The 16835-nt window shown below is 36.4% G+C and overlaps 1 protein-coding gene across 1 annotated transcript; it reads right to left on the reverse strand.

Moving 5' to 3' along the window:
- Positions 1–3775: 3775 nt before the first annotated feature.
- Positions 3776–8738, reverse strand: LOC131163686 (DJ-1 protein homolog E-like). The gene is made up of 4 exons (XM_058120354.1): positions 6941–8738; positions 4820–5287; positions 4380–4754; positions 3776–4059 (listed from the first exon to the last, which is right to left on the reverse strand). Exons 1-4 carry the CDS (start codon positions 7127–7129, stop codon positions 3880–3882), a joined length of 1212 nt encoding a protein of 403 aa, XP_057976337.1. The 5' UTR covers positions 7130–8738; the 3' UTR covers positions 3776–3879.
- Between the last annotated feature and the right edge of the window lie 8097 nt (positions 8739–16835).

A 16835-nucleotide genomic window follows, 5' to 3' on the forward strand; every position in this document is an offset into this window, starting at 1 on the left:
TGGGGCATTTATTCATATTATAAAAGGCATATACTCTCACTCAATTTTTTTTTTGAAAATCATTTTGAGAGTTTACTCAGAGTTTCTCCCGATTATTTTTTCTTGATAAATATTTTTGTGAGTAAACTTTATATTGACTTGTGAATCTTTGCACTTCTATTGCAAGATTCGAAAGCTCACTTGTTCATATTTGTAAAAATCTTTTTTTAGCACAAACCCTAACTTTCCTTAAGCTTTATTTGAAAAATCATTTTTTGGAAAATTCCTGGATATTGAAAAGAGAACCTTGAGCATATTTTTTCATTTCTACATCCTTGCTTGAAATGTCTCTCAATTTTGAATCTTGAGAAAATTATTTTTTCACACTCTCATTTATAATTGAAAAATATATTTTTGGGTGAAAAATACACATACTTACTTGAGCTTCATTTCATATCTTGTATGAGTGCATTCTAGTGCTTCAATTTGTACAAATTTACTTGTTGTAGAAGCATTCTCTTTGTACGCAAATCTTTATTACTATTGTATTCCCGACGTGTGGTAGGAAGAGGATTGCATTAGCCTGTAATGTGCACCGAATTGGTTCAGACCCGGTTAGGAGAACTAAGAGTACCATCCTGTAAGGTGTGGTTGTATAGGTTGGGCTCAGCCCTGTAATGTGGGCTGGGGTATTCCTCGCCCCATAAGGAGAGGGTGGAAATGGTGTCGCTCCACTCGGTAAGCAAGCAAAGGTAGTGAATCCTCTAAGAAGGTTTTGCTTAAGGCGAGGACGTAGGCACGGTTGCCGAACCTCGATAACATATCCTATGTCACTCTTTCCCTCACTCTCTTTACATTCTAGTATCTGCATGTTCATATTAACTTGTTAATATTTTTGCTTGAATCTTTATTTTTGTTTGATTAGGAAATACTGGAATAGTTAAACGGGTGCAAATTATTCAAGCCTTTATATATCTATTGAATTAAAAATTGATTAGATAGACCTTAGGTTGAGTAATACTATTGTTATCTGATTTAACCTAAGAAGAAATTTTAAAAATTCAATTTACCCCCCTCCTCTTGAGATTACACCAAGTCTAACAGTCAGTCCTGACACGTCCATCGCATTGAGTTGGATGTGCTGGTGCTAACAGTGCCTAAAAACTCCACCTTATGAGCTTTTTGCGCACTTATAAGCAAAATAAGAATACAAACAAACTTAGCAAACTTAGTGGATTTTAGCACTCAGGTGTCTAACTCGGGTATACGAAGTCCAAACAAAGTGGAGTCAGTTTCAACACGTCCGTCAGATTGATCTGGATGCTTCGAAGCTGACAATGCCCAAAAACTCCTTCCTGATTGAACATTATGCTCTTAGAGGCGAACTTAGTAACCTTAGTTAATTTTAAGCACTCAGGTGTCCAATTCGGCCATTCGAGCATAAGAGGTCCAAACTGAGTGTGGTTAGTCCCGACCATGCATCACATTGAACTGGGCGTGCCAGAGCTGAAGATGCCCAAAAACTCCTTCCCGGGAGCTTTTTGTGTACTTAGAAGCAAAGTAAAAATACAAATAAACTTAGCAAACATAGTGGATTTTAGTATTCAGGTGTCCAACTCGGGTACACGAAGTCCAAAAAAAGTGGGGTCAGTCCCGACACATTCGCCACATTGAGATGGATATGCCAGAGCTGACAATGCCCAAAACTTCCTCCCTGGGAGCTTTTTGCGCACTTAGAAGTGAAATTAGAATACAAACAAACTTAGTAAACTTAGTGAGTTTTAATACTCAGATGTCCAACTCAGGCATACGAGATCCAAACCAAGTGAGGTCAATTTTGACACACATCCGCCACATTGAGCTGGACGTGCGAGAGTTGATGGTGCTTAAAAATTCCTATCCGATTGAAAATTATGCTCTTAGAGGTAAACTTAGTAAACTTAATTGATTTTAAGCACTCATGTTTTCAATTCGGGCATACGAGGTTCAAACTGAGTGGGGTTAGTCCCAACACATCTGTCACATTGAGCTAGACGTGTCGGAGCTAACGGTGCCCAAAAACTCCTCCCAATGAGCTTTTTGCGCACTTAGAAGTAAAGTAAGAATACAAACAAATTTAGCAAACTTAGTGGATTTTAGCACTCAAGTGTCCAACTCGGCCATACAAGGTCCAAACCAAGCGAGGTTAGTCCCGACAAGTCTGTCACATTGAGCTGGACGTGTCAGAGCTGACGGTGCCTAAAGACTCCTCCTCGGGAGCCTTTTGCACACTTAGAAGTAAAGTAAAAATACAAACAAACTTAGCAAAGTTAGTGAATTTTAGCATTCAGGTGTCTAACTAGGGCATAAAATGTCCAAAGCAAGTGGGGTCAGTCCCGACACGTTCATCGCATTGAGTTAGACGTGCCGGAGCTAATAGTGCCTAAAAAATATCCCATGATTGAAAATTATGCTCTTAGAGACAAACTTAGTAAACTTAGTTGATTTTAAACACTCAAGTATCCAATTTGGGCATGCGAGGTTCAAACTGAGTGTGGCCAGTCTCGACACTTCCGTCACATTGAGTCGGACATGCCGGAGCTGACAGTGCCTAAAAACTCCTCCCTATGAGTTTTTTGCGCATTTAGAAGTAAAGTAAGAATGCAAACAAACTTAGCAAACTTAGTGAATTTTAGCACTCAGGTGTCCAACTCGAGCATATGAGGTCCAAACCAAGTGAGGCTAGTCTTGACATGGTCTGTCACATTAAGTTGGACGTGCCAGAGCTGAAGGTGCCCAAATACTCCTCCCTATGAACTTTTTGCCCACTTAGAAGCAAAATTAGAATAGAAACAAACTTAGCAAACTTAATGGATTTTAGCACTCAAATGTCCAACTCGGGCATACGAGGTCCAAATTGAGTGGGGTCAATTCCGACTGATCAAACTTAACTATTTTAAATTGTATCATTTTTTTAATTATATATGAATGTCTGAAGATTTTGCCATCAAATCATTTTTACTTATAGTACGCACATATATGTTCAAAAATCGTATACTAATTTTTTTTTGTAATTATTACTTTGTAGGGTTTACGGCCGTCACAACATCAGGACGATGTCAAGCACTACTGTCGAATGCAGCTTTTGAATTTTTCTATATTTTTTGTTATCTGAAGAGAATGAATTTTTGTATTTGAATTTAAATTTGTATTTGTATTTGAATTTTGAACAATTTGTATTTTAATTTTGAATAATTTATGAATTTTTTAGTAATTCTAGTTTAATATTGTATACGCTAAAATGTAATTATAGATTTTTACAAGAATTAATGAATGAATTCAAAAAAAAATTTATTTATTTTTGTTATTAGTGACGGTTCTTAAACCGTCACTAATAGTAACACCAACAAGCATTAGAGACGGTTTTCAAATCGTCACTAATAGTACCACTTTTAGTAACGGTTTTCAAACCATCACTAATAATTGGTCTTTAATGATGATTTTTAGCCGAAAAAATGTATAATTTATGGCGACAGTATTAGGCTTTTAGTGACGGAATAAAACCGTCACTAATACTTCATTATTAGTGACGATTTTAAAATTCGTCACTAATAAGTATTAGTCACCGTTGTTTTAACGACAAATTTGAAACCGTCACTAATAACCTTATTTTTTTGTAGGGATGTGACCCTCGTAGTTTGACAAACTTTTTATTGATCATCATACTAGCTTTTACTATAGCCACATCAATTTGACTATGTACAAAGTTTTAAACTCAAACTTACTTAAAATTAGGGAGGAAGAATAGAGTCACAAAGATTCTCAAGGTTCTTATCTTCAATTCCTTTCAAATAAGTTTGTTGAAAATCAGCACATAGAGTTACACAAAAATATCACCCACATACACACACATATATATCATCAAAAGACAACAGAGAAACCAAGGAGGTGGGAAAGCTGGGAGATGAATGTAGGGAGCGCAAGCCATCCAGTCGCAGTGATAAGCTTGCCATGAGTCGAGCATGCTGTAGATTTCTCTACTTCCCCGCCTGCCGCCTTGATAATAGCTTGCATCCCGAGGCTACCGGCACATCTTTTATCCTGGAAACATTCACAACAAAGAAATAAAAATAAAAACAAGAACACTAAAAAGCCCTAATACTCCTTATTCTATATATCTTTGTGTGTGTGTGTGTGTGTGTGTTGAAAGCGAGGTGTGCCTAGCTTGCTTCGTTTAGATAACATTGAACATGCAGTTGAAAATCTTGTATGCCAAATATGACTAGTTTTATTATGATTTAGTATTATTAGCTTTGTTTAAATTAACGTACTTTTATTGTTAAATTTCTTAACTCATGATAACAAGCAACAAACATATAATTGATGCCACGGAAATAAGGGGATATAATTGATGTGGTCACCTTCAAAAGACCAGCAACAGCGAGGAGCCAAGTGCCCTGCCCGATTGCAGCCACGACCTTGTCCTTGCGCGCAAATTGCACCACAAGTGGAATCGCCTTGTCGTTCAAGATCAGCCACTCTGGCGACCTCCCTCCCGGCACAACCACGCAGTCGTAGTCGTCGACGGAAACGTCATCCCAATCGGCGGTGACGGCGAAATTGTGGCCTCGCCTCTCGGTGCAGACGTCGCCAGCAGCAGCTCCCATGTCGTCGTCGAAGATGGCCGTCACGCAACTCTCCCCTTTCTTCTTCCCCGGGCTAACTGCGTCCACCTTGCATCCCAGACCTCCCAGTGCCCGGAACGGCACATTTATCTCGTAATCTTCCACATAGTCCTTCATATTAAATCCACCATTAGAGGCACATTAAAAATAAAAAAGAAAAGAAAATTTGGTCATACCCCACATAGAAAAAGCACGGAATTGTTAGTGGTAGATCTCAGAATTGTGGCGCCCATCGACCCGAGGAGAAAATGGAGGTAATCGGCGTGCGCAGGCCATCCGATGGAAGTCAAGATATTCCCGTCCAGAACGCTTGCGGGAATGGGGAGGCCACAGTGGGTTCCCAAGAGCTGGTCAGACCAAACGCCGCCGGCGAGTTCCATCACCGGCTTCATGCTCGGAAATGCAGTGCACTTCCGGCCTTTCAGGAGCCCCGTCGAGACCAGGAGGAGCTGGCTGTGGCAGCTGGTGGCGATGGGCTTTCCGGCCGCCGCGAATTTAGACACCATGCTTAGAACTTGAGGGTCCGCGCTGAGCGGCTCTGTGAAGCGGCCGCCGGGGACGATGAGAGCGTCGTATGACTCCGGTTTGACGTCGTCAAAGTTGGAGTTGAGCGTGAAGGTATGGCCTTGCAGCTCTGTGTATAGCTGGAAATTAAAGATATGAGATCAGAAGGAGAGATTAATTAAACAATTGAAATTTTTTGGATGTTTTGGATTAACTTTGGTTTACAAATGAAAATTGGACTAGATCATATTAAAAAAAAAAAAAAGCTGATAAATTTGATTTTATTAGGGCTTGATTTAATTTTCTTGTTATGCACGTTCTAGTAAAATTAAGTACTATTCAAAATAAAAATTTACTCTAGTATGATTAAAATTTTTAAATTAAAATATATTAAAAGATAATTATGCATAATTATATTTTTTACTAATTTATCTATTTAATTTCTATTTATTTTCTTGATAATTAATTATGAATAAAAGTGAATTTCTTTTTATTTTCATTTTATTGAGCTTTTTTATCTTTAGATTCTATTTGACTCAATGATTTTATTTTAGCAAAGGAAAAAAAAAAAAAGATAAGAATAAGACTCATTTTAATTGTATTTTTTCTCTATATAATGCTATTAAATTTAAAAAAAAAGTTGATATTATTTAAAGCTAAGAAAATCAAATGTTATTGATGTATTTGGTATGAGTAGTTAAGATTTTTTTTTTCTTTTTTGATTGGGACATGTATTTAAATGGATTAATATATCTAGGTAAATAGATAATAAATATATTAATTGTAAAAATATTTAATATATGTGTAAGGCTCTATGAAATGCCATAACTACGTATTTAAACTATTCTCATCAAGAGGAATCAAAGTTTGAAAGTGTTGTACACTTTTTTCACTCCTCTCTACATATCTCCAACCTGCTACTTCTAACTATATGTAGCTTAAAGGCGATGCCTAAAGAATTTCAAAGGAGACTTAGCCCTAAAAGGGAAACACTACAAGGTCAAGTACAACAGACTAAATAAACCCGCAAACAAAATGGTAAAGAATGAGAGACTAAATAAGTCCACTTGGCATAATGATAAAGTACAAATGACGGACGAGTTATTCTCATAAATGACATGAGTTCTACTAATAAATTGGCATATGACCTTTGCTCATAAAATGCTAGATGAGTTTTCCTCGTAAAATGATAGATAAGCATTGCTCCTAAAATGATAAATGTTGCTCATAATTGACATTTGAGCTATCTTCATAAATTGACAAATGAACAATGCTCATAATTGATAGATGAAGTATGCTCAGAAATAACAAATGAGCTATGCTTATCTTTTGACAGATCGGCTCTACTTATAAAATTTACCAACGGGATTTACTTGTCTCAACAAAATTAGATTTGTTTATAAACATTGCATAGCTGCTTGGTTCAAATTGAGTGGTAAATTTTATTCAGCTGCTACAAAAGAAATCGCATCTTAGAATTACATGCCAAATAGTGCTTGGCTGGTGGCCTATTCTAGTTCAACTGCTAGTCGTTCTGGATTTTTTCTTTTTCGCGCAACCTAATTTCATGTTTCATTTTTTTTCTTTATTGCGAGTGAAATTTATTATTTGTGAATACGCACGGAGATGCGGTTTGATTTTTAACGTGATAGAGTCATTTGTCCCTAAAAATTTGAATTCTGATAAAAAAAAAAAAAAGTCATCGTTAACAGCCTTCTTGTAGAGAATTTTAAGTAGGAATTACAGCGGGGAGATGGAGATGAAAATGGAGAAGCTATAGATGGGATCAGTACCTGAAAACCCATGTAGTCATGGACGGCGGTGAGGCATTTGTGGCCGGGAGGCTTGCCGGGAGAGACGCAATGGACGGTGACGCCGAAGGCCTGAAGCACTTGAAACGGCACCATCACTTCATAGTCCTCCATGTACTCCCCGCATAGTATCAGCGCTGCTTTCCCATTTCCGACGCTTCCCATTTTCATTTTCCTTCTCCTGACTACCGTCCACCCTCAAACCACTACTCCCATATTAGAACATTATCTCTTTTGGCCCTTGGCCCATGAATGTTTCTGACAGTAGTTTTTGTCTATCCTCATCAAAATCTGTGGCAAAATGAGCACGTATTCCAGAATATATAATTTTAAATATTGAAGTTGACCATAAGTTGAAAGAAAAAACAATCGTTGAAAGGTCGTTGAAAGTGGGATAGGCTGATAGCTACAGACGAAGGGATCACATGCTCACCTACCAGAGAGAGAGAGAGAGAGAGAGAGGGTTTCGCGCGTTCAATGATGGGGGGTTAGGGGACAGTCGGTCAGACGGGCTTTAAGCGATGCGGCACAATCGCCGATGCGGAGTGGCGGTACATGATAAGTTGCGATGTTTTGATTAAGAAACATGATCATGGTGTAAGCCTCCGTTTAAAAACACTTTTAAGAAAAGTATTTATAATACTTAAAAAAAATATATTTGTTCAAAAAATAGCATTTAACTTGCACTCCAATAAATATTTATATTGTATTTGGGTGTATGAATTTTAAATTTTAAATTTTAATTTAGATGAATTTAGGTAAATTTTAATATAATTTTGTATTATATTTTGATACACACAATTGATAGACGCGCGCTTATAGAATTAGTAAGCCTCAAAAGTTATAAGACCACTATTTGATGACTCACATAATCATCGCCCTTAGGTTATCTATAACTTCTGGTACATTTGTCGTTATTGATATGTTGTATAACGGCCTTTAAGTTATCCATAACACCCTAAACAAAATGGTATATTCATAAATATCAAACTGAAGGAGGGTCCGCCTCCATCGCTATAAAAAGGGGATCCAAGGAGAAAGTAAGGATCTCATTCTCACTCACTCTTCGCTTGGTATACCTCTCATTCCTTAATTTAGGCATCGAGGTGATCCCTCGAAATACATTCTGAGTCATCAAGTCATTATTGTTTGATTCCTTTCAAATGGTCGCAATCAAAGGACGGTTTAACAAAAGACATTTGATTCTTGACCGCAATACATATTATTGAAATCTAATATAAATCTAAATTTAAAAGCTATCCAAAAATAAGATTATTATAAAAACATATTTTTCAAAACTACTTATTTAAGAATGATTTGAGTGAATTTTGAGAAGTAATTTAAAATAACTTTTTTATCATTAATTTAAAAAATATTTAAAAAATAGTGATAATTTTATAATTTTAAAAAGTATATTAGAAGATATATATTGTTTTATTATGTATTGATTAATAATAATTCAGTTCAAGAATAAAGAAGAAGAACAATTTATTAATTTAAATTAATATTAAAAAATATAAAAATACCAATTTAATAAATAATATAATTTTCACATAAATTAATATGACAATCATATATTTTAAATATATATTAAGAACAAGCTTGTTGTTAATCACAAAAATAATATTATATTATTTTTACTTAATAAAAATATTTAAATGTTAATTAAAAATAATAATTAACATAGTTACTAATTAAATTTATAATTAAAAATATTTTATTTTTAACTTAAATTATATTAGAAATTAATATATTGTGATAACCCAAAAAAACAAAAAAACACACCACCTGAATCCATCAATTATACAATCCTTTGCTTCCTCTTCATCCAATAAGACCAGCCACCCCTCCGCTTCAATTATATGAATACATATATATATATATATATATATATATATATATATATATATATAATATGTTTGATTGAAAGGTTCACTCCACATACTGTTAAAGAAAAATAATAAAATAATAAAGATGGTTATTAAGTTAGTGTCAATACGTAGGTATTTCTCTATTAGGATCCTTGATTTCATGTTTGATGCCTAAAAAAAAAAATCTTGTCTAAACAAGTATTCAAAGACCATTGCGGCTCAGCTGCTCCCTAACGGTCCTAAAAAAAAAAATCTTGTCTAAATAAGTGTTCAAAGACCATTGCGGCTCAGCTGCTCCCTAACAGTCGATCTGATCGAAATGAAATTTTATAGGATAAACAGAGTACACACAATTGGTGCACATATATAAATACATATGTAGAAACTTGAATCCGAAAAATAAAAGAAAATAAATATAAAAGAGAGAAACAAAGGAAAATAAAAGAAAAAGGAAAGAAGTTAGTTGGCAAGGCCAAAACCGTTGATGGTTTCAAAGAGTATGAGAAAAACTGTCACCGGTTTTGGGTCAACTAGGTGAGTCAACCACAAAACCATCTACGATTTTGTGGGTACAGGGAAAACCGTCGACGATTTTCTCCTGAGCTACCCACCTATAAATATAAGTGAGCTCATTTTTTTAGAAGATTTCAAAAGCCTCTTTTGAGCTCTACTAAGGTTTTGGGATTTCTTCACTATAAGACTCCTAGGGTTCCCTCTTACTCCCGGTTCACTCTCTCTTCTCCCGGCTCATAGGATCTCGTGTTTCTACTGGTTCGAAAAGTTAGGGTTTTGGGTTTTTGGTCCATTTCGATTTCTTTTTCGAAATCAAGTAAGGGATTAAGTTAAGTCAGTTTTTTTAATGAATTTGAACTGTTTGAAATGTTTTTGGTGTAAGTATATTTACGTTTTCAGTTGTTGCTTCAAAAATCAACTGTTCAAAATAAACTTTTTCAAACCTAGGATATATGCTATGCTATTTTGAATAAAATGAATGGTGGGAAGTTTGGTTGACCTTGTAAACTAAACATACTGTGTTCTTGGTTGCCTACGGGCTACGTTTAAAGAAATGAAAATTTGTGTGGCAGGTGAATGATATGTAGGTACTATTTTATAACCGAATTTGTAAATGTTTGTGAAATACTGGAACTGTATGTGGAAACATAGGGATTTGATATGACGGCCGCAAGGGTTGGGATTTGATATAGCGGTTGTAAGCCAAGTTTTATATGACGACCGTGAGGGCCAGGATTATGTTTAGCAGCCATGAGCCGAGATGTATATGATGGACGGGAGCCGAGTTTTATAATATGACAGATTTTATATGAAATGAGTTGAAATACAGTTTTTATTACTTAAATTGCATAATATGCTTTAAAAACCCTGAGGACCAGTTATGTTATGAGCACGGTACCGTTGTTAGAGATTCAGTATTTGATCATGTATGCCCACACTGTTCTAGATGAAAGTGTAGGGTGGTTTCAGCCGATTAGCCTCAGTAGAGGGTGTACCTTCCCTGGAAGTCCGAACTTTCAGGATGTGATAGTGCAATCGGAAACCCGCAAGTAAGTTACGGATGACGTTTGTCACAGGGAATGTCTTTTATGCATATCTGTAAATTTATGTAAATAATGTTACTTAATTACTAAATTGTTTATACTATGGAAACGAGACGAGTATTTTCAACTATATAAAGTGAGTACAATGTAAAGTAACTATTTTCGATTAAATAAATAATGGATGTTTTCTGTAAACACCAAATGCATGCTGACGACACACTGATATTAACTTAATCTTTCTTACTAAGAAGTGTATGTTGACCTTATAGGTCACGTCCGATTTTGATTATGACAAATACTCATTGTATCTAATGAGTATTTGAGACTTGTGCAAGAACTTAAATTATTAGATCATAATGCACGTGAAAGCAAGTGAAGCTTGAAGACCTTATTCTCATGTTGTATTATAGTTCATTCATGTAAAGGATCTGTAATTGTAGTTAGGGCTTTTCTGTATGTAATAATTACACACATCACATGCATGATATAATACGTAAGCTCAAACCAAATACAACCTAAAGTGACCTTAGAAAGACCTTAGGGTTTATCCTTCGATCGACCGAAGTCGACCAATGTCAGATTTTTTCGGTGTCTTCAAAAGGACCCAAATGACCCTAGGATACTCACCATTGCACCTATGAATGTTAGGCACTTAAATAGGGTTTGTGTAAATCATAATAGAACCGAAATGCACACTTTGTGCACTTTCAGTTAACCGACCTTGGCAATTCATTCTGCCCCGATCGACCGAATCCGGCCTGAGTCAACAATTTGACCTTGCCCAGTCGACCGAACCCAGGTCTAGGTCAATGGTTGACCAATGCCCCGGTCGACCGAACCATTGTAGTTCAAATCCCTTGGTCGACTGAAACCTCCTAAGCTCAACAATTTGACCACCTGGTCGACCAAGCCAAAATTGAATACCAATTACCTAGTCGACCAAGGGTCCTCGGGAGAAATCCCAACTGTCTAGTCGACCGAATCATTCAGTTCAAAATGGCATGGTCAACCGAACCTCGGTAAAATGAAAAAATCGCCTCGAACATATATGTTCGGTCGACTGAGTCCTTAGTTCAAATTTGTCCCGGTCGACCAAGCCATATGAACTTCGGTCGACCGAAATGGTTCTGGTCAACCGGACCTCTCGGGTTGCTGTGAATTTTTACCGTGGTTAATAATTTTAAAACAAGATTAAAACGGCTAATACATCATTAAACTTTTCTAATAATCTCAATCATGTCCCCAACGATTATAATTCTTCGGGTGTCTATAAATACCCCTTCATTTGGGAAAATTAGCAACTTCATTAGCAAACAAAATAAAAATTTTCTCTCAAGCAAAAATACTCTCTTCTATTCCTACTGCTCATATTCTCACTCATACCACTCAAACTTACCTTCTTCAAGTTTCCATATCCTCTATAAGTGTGTTGAGTGTTTGTGAGAAGAGGTTTGCTCTCTCATTGTTGTGAGATTGATTTGATTTTCATTGAGAGCTAAACCTAAGTGTTCTTAGGGAGCTTTGCTCATAAGTCTATCCTAAGAAGACTTGTTTAAGCTTCTGAGTGTTGCATTCGTATTGTAATATCTTAGGAAGCTTATATTTGTTTTTGGCTTGCAAAAACATTTTCAAACTTACTCAAATATCTTATGAAATTTTTATTGATATATTTGTGAAAAGATATTTGTGTTTGTGATATTAATCTTTGTGGCAATATTTATTCAAGTATACATCATTTTCTAAATACAAAGATTGCATATCCTTTCAAAACCAAGCATATACACTATTTGAAGTGATTGACATATTCTGTTATTTGGAATATTTGAAACTTGCATGATATCTTTGTTTAAGCATCTTGATTGAGAACATCCTGAAATATAAAGATTGCTTGTTGACACTCTCACGTACGCATTACATTGATAGAAAATATATCTGAGAGTTGAAATACTTTACTACACTGAACTTACATATTAAATCATTGTGGTGTATGTGATTGAACGCATATAGGTACATATCTGCTTTACTTGAAAGCAATTTTATCCGTACCATTGATTGTAAAATCTAAGTGATTCCAAGCGTGACCTGAGGGAGTGGTAATCTAACCCGGTAAGGATTGCTATAAAGGTTGAGGTCAGTCCTATGCTAATTAACCTAATTTGTATAAGTGTCGCTCCACCCGTTTAAGTGAGCAACTATAGTGGCAATCCTTGTGTTTGTTAGCCAAGGCGGGGACGTAGGCAATTGGCCGAACCTCGATAACATTTTTGTGTGTCACTCTTACTTTATTATTTTTCTAGTGCATGTGTTTTTAATTAAATCGCTTCATTTAATTTCTGATATATTTATATTACTTGCACTGGATTGACCATAGGGTTATGAAAATATTGCTGTTAGGAGGAATACCTAAAGGTTAAATTTTAAAAATATCAATTCACCCCCCCTCTTGGGATCACGTTAAAGCTAACAATTGGTATCAGAGCCACGTAGCATAGACTAGTTGTTATTTTGCAAAAAAGATCACATATGGCTCATAACTCCGTGACCCTTTTTCCTGAGGGACCATCTTCCACACGACCTCCTATTTTTACTGGTGTTAATTACACCTTCTGGAAACAGAGGATGCGCATCTACCTTCAGAATACTGATTGGAAGGTGTGGAGGATTGTCTCCAAGGGAAACTATGTCCCTATGAAAACTGAGGGTGCAGCTAGGGTTCCTAAGACTAAGGATGAATATGATGATGATGATATGAAAGTTGTTAGTCTTAATGTCACTGTCATGAATATTTTATACTGTAGTCTTAACGTAAATGAATTTAACCGGATTATGGCATGTTCTACTGCAAAAGAAATATGTGATAAGTTAGAGGTCACATATGAGGGTACTAGAGATGTGAAAGACAGTATGATAGATATGTTGACCAGTGAGTATGAGGCCTTTAGGATGAATGTAGGTGAGTTCATTCAGAGCATGTACACTGGATTCACACACATCACAAGCTCACTGCATGCATTAGGAAAGACATATCCCACATATGAGATGATTAGGAAGATCCTTAGAGGCTTACCTCCTGTTTGGGAAGCCAAGGCTATGGCCATTGCTGAGGGTAAAGACCTTAAGGTCATGACCTTAGATGAATTGATATGTTCCTTGATTACTTATGAATTGTCCATAAATGAAAGACTTAATGAGCATAATAGGGTTAAGAAAGTAACTGCACTGAAAGCATCTAACAACACATCTAGTGAGTGCAGTGAGTCTGACACTGCTGATGAAATAGTCATGCTAACCAGAAAGTTTAGCAGATTTTTCAAGAAGAACAGGAAGCCATTTAAAAAATATAGAGACTCTACTAATGAGAAGGGAGAGTCCAGCAAAAGAAAATAAAAATCAAATGCTCCTACGTGTTATAACTGCAACAATGTGGGGCACATCAAAGCCGACTGCCCACTGCTGAAAAAGGAGGCTAAGAAAAAGAAGAAAGCCATGAAGGCTGGGACTTCATGGGACCAATTCAGTAGCAGCGACTCGGATTCAGATCATAGTGACACAGAGGTCGCTAATTTGTGCTTGATGACACACGAGGATGAGGTATTGTCTTCTAGTTCATCATCTTCTTGTTATTCATCTAATGATTGTGATTCTAATTGCATGCCTACATTTAGAGAATTACAGTTTGAATATATTCGTGTTTCAAAAATTGTTAGGCAAAATGACCAAAGAGAATAATGATTTGAAAAAGAAATTTAAAAATTGGTCAAAATTATTTAATATGGCAAAAACCTCTCATGCCTCTATTTTAAAAGAAAATTATGCTACTATTGTTGAACTTGAGAGAAAATTGGAGGATAGCTCCAAAATCATTTTCAAACTCACTAAGGGGAAAGAAAATTTTGAAAAATTACTTGGTGCCCAAAGAAATTCCTTGAGTAAAGAGGGTCTTGGTTTTAATGGTATTAAAAATATTAGACGACCTAATCTTTACTTAGGACACTTTACACGTGAGTCAAAATCTCATATTCCCCCTAAAGAACCTAAATGTAGATTAAGGTGTTTTAAATGTAAACAAATTGGTCACATTCAATTTGATTGTCCACTTAGGAATAAGCATGCTAGAATTAGGAAGGTATGGGTAGTTAAGGGAGATCCTGCTACTAACCCCCGTGGACCCAACAAAATTTGGGGACTAACATCAGTTATTTAGCTTATTTTGCAGGTATGCCTAAGATCGTCCTCCTCCAAGGACCGGTGGTACTTAGATAGTGGATGCTCACGGCACATGACCGGCGACAAAGGAAAATTCATTTCAATTGTTCCCAAGGATGGAGGCTATGTGATGTATGTTGGGAGAATGTTTCATTATTTTCACTGCATTTATTATGATGATTATGGTATCAGGTACTCAGACATCACTAAAGTAGCACCTTGGGCCCACATGGTGGGTCAAGGCGCTACAAGTGGTATCAGAGCCTAGGTTTGCTAGATTCTGCAAACTTTGGCAATAGATAATTACCAGAGTATAGGTTGAGACAATTTAAGGATGAGAATGGGTAGGTTAAGCAAGTCTTAGTTTGGAAGCTTAGAGACAGTAACCTTTCAACGGTCTTCTTTGTTTTTCCTAAAATGACGATTTCAGGAAAATCACGGTAAATCCATCGATAATTTCATTTTTGGGTCAAGAGATTGGAACTTGGAAAATTAAGTGGGAATGTTAGGATTGGGTGAGTATATGTTAGTCCCGGAGTTGTGGTTAGGAACCGATATGTTTATTTGACTATGTGTATACGAGTAACAGAGGGTAGTATGGTTTGTAGGAAGCAAACTATCAACGGTTTCCTGGGGGGAATATAAAACAGTCGACGATTTTATTCAAAGGAGGTTCTTTGTAATTTAGGTTTTCCGTCGACGTTTTTGGAACCCTTTACAAAAATCATCGACAATTTTGTGGCAGGAATGTGTGAATGATTCTTTCTAATTGCGAACTTGTATGTTATATTATTGGTCATTCCATACTTGCATCAACCATGATAAATGTGGAATTTCTAAGTCGGTTTCTATCCTATCTTTAGGATGGATCCCAGGGGAAAGGAGATCATGACTAGAGGGGATAATCATGTGGAAACCTTTAGCGAAGATGACGTTAAGGCCTTGGCAGTGCTACGCAGTATACCACAGCAGGCTAGGAAGGAAACTCGAAGGGATTCCCAAGAGCAGGGTCAACTAGCGGTTGATAGAAGCTGCATGTTCTAGCAGTTTAGTCGGATGAATCCACCGGCATTTTTCGGAGGACTGAACCCGATTGCGACTAAAGACTGAGTTTAGGAGATGGAGGAGTTGTTGGACTACCTTCCTTATTCATAATGGTGCTTCCAGACTTATTCTCTTTTCAAAATATTTTTCCTTTATTTTACTTTTTCAAAATTAAATTGAAGTGGCAACTCCAGTTATGAAACAAATAGGTAAGTTAGAGAACCAATGGTCTGGTTGTCTATCTTACTTAATTTTCAACCAGACACCAAACAAGTCGGCAACTAAAAGAAGCTACCTAAATCCAGTGTCAACTGCCTTAACGACTTCACTAGGGACTTTTGAGAGTCGAGTCACCTCTTGTGTGACTGTGTGTTTTTGGTTGTGTTTATGTATGGTTGTATATGTTTTCTGTGTTTATGTTGTGTAGGTTATTAAAGAAGTGCTCCCAATTCACACATCTACACTACACCACACAAGCTGTATTCTTGGACTCCTATCCCTTTAGGTTGCAGGAGAAGGAAGAATTAGTGAGACCTTCATGGGGATTAGTCCTCCATATACGTCTTATGAAAATTCCTTCACTCGGTTTGTTCTCTTTGAAGAAAAATCGGAAGGCTTAGAAGTTATGTGTCGTGTAGAGTTTAATCATCAGCTAGAAAACTTTATCTTATACCCTAAGATAAATCTTTACTCAGTGTTTGGAGGAAAACAATATGCTAAGATGCATAGAGCCATAGACATGATCCTTAGGGGCATGTTAATATTTCATGATGTGCATTTGTCCTTACTTGTGTTAGAAATAAATTGCATACGTATACAACATGTCGATGAGACCGGTTAGAGTTATAGAGGAGGCGTACCATTCAAAGAGACAATATGTAGTTGAGATAGATGTTATTCCATCAAATTATTAGAGAACTTTACTAGATAGAATGAAACTTTGGGTGAGAAAGCAAGACATGACTGAAATTATAAGTTGTTGGAACTACTTGTCGAAGGATAATCAGAGGAGGTTCATAGTTGATTATGGTCGCGTCATGGATATGCTTCAAGTTGATGTTGATTGGAGAGTCCTTGATTTCATGATCTAGCATTGGGCCCCTATATACAGATGTTTCACTTTTGGACCGATTGACATGGTTCTACTCATTAAAGAGTAAGAGAAGTTGTTGTAGAAGTTGAAGTCAGCTCATGATCAAT

The sequence above is a fragment of the Malania oleifera genome, chromosome 9 (genome assembly GCF_029873635.1).
Source record: "Malania oleifera isolate guangnan ecotype guangnan chromosome 9, ASM2987363v1, whole genome shotgun sequence".
Lineage (NCBI taxonomy): Eukaryota > Viridiplantae > Streptophyta > Magnoliopsida > Santalales > Ximeniaceae > Malania > Malania oleifera.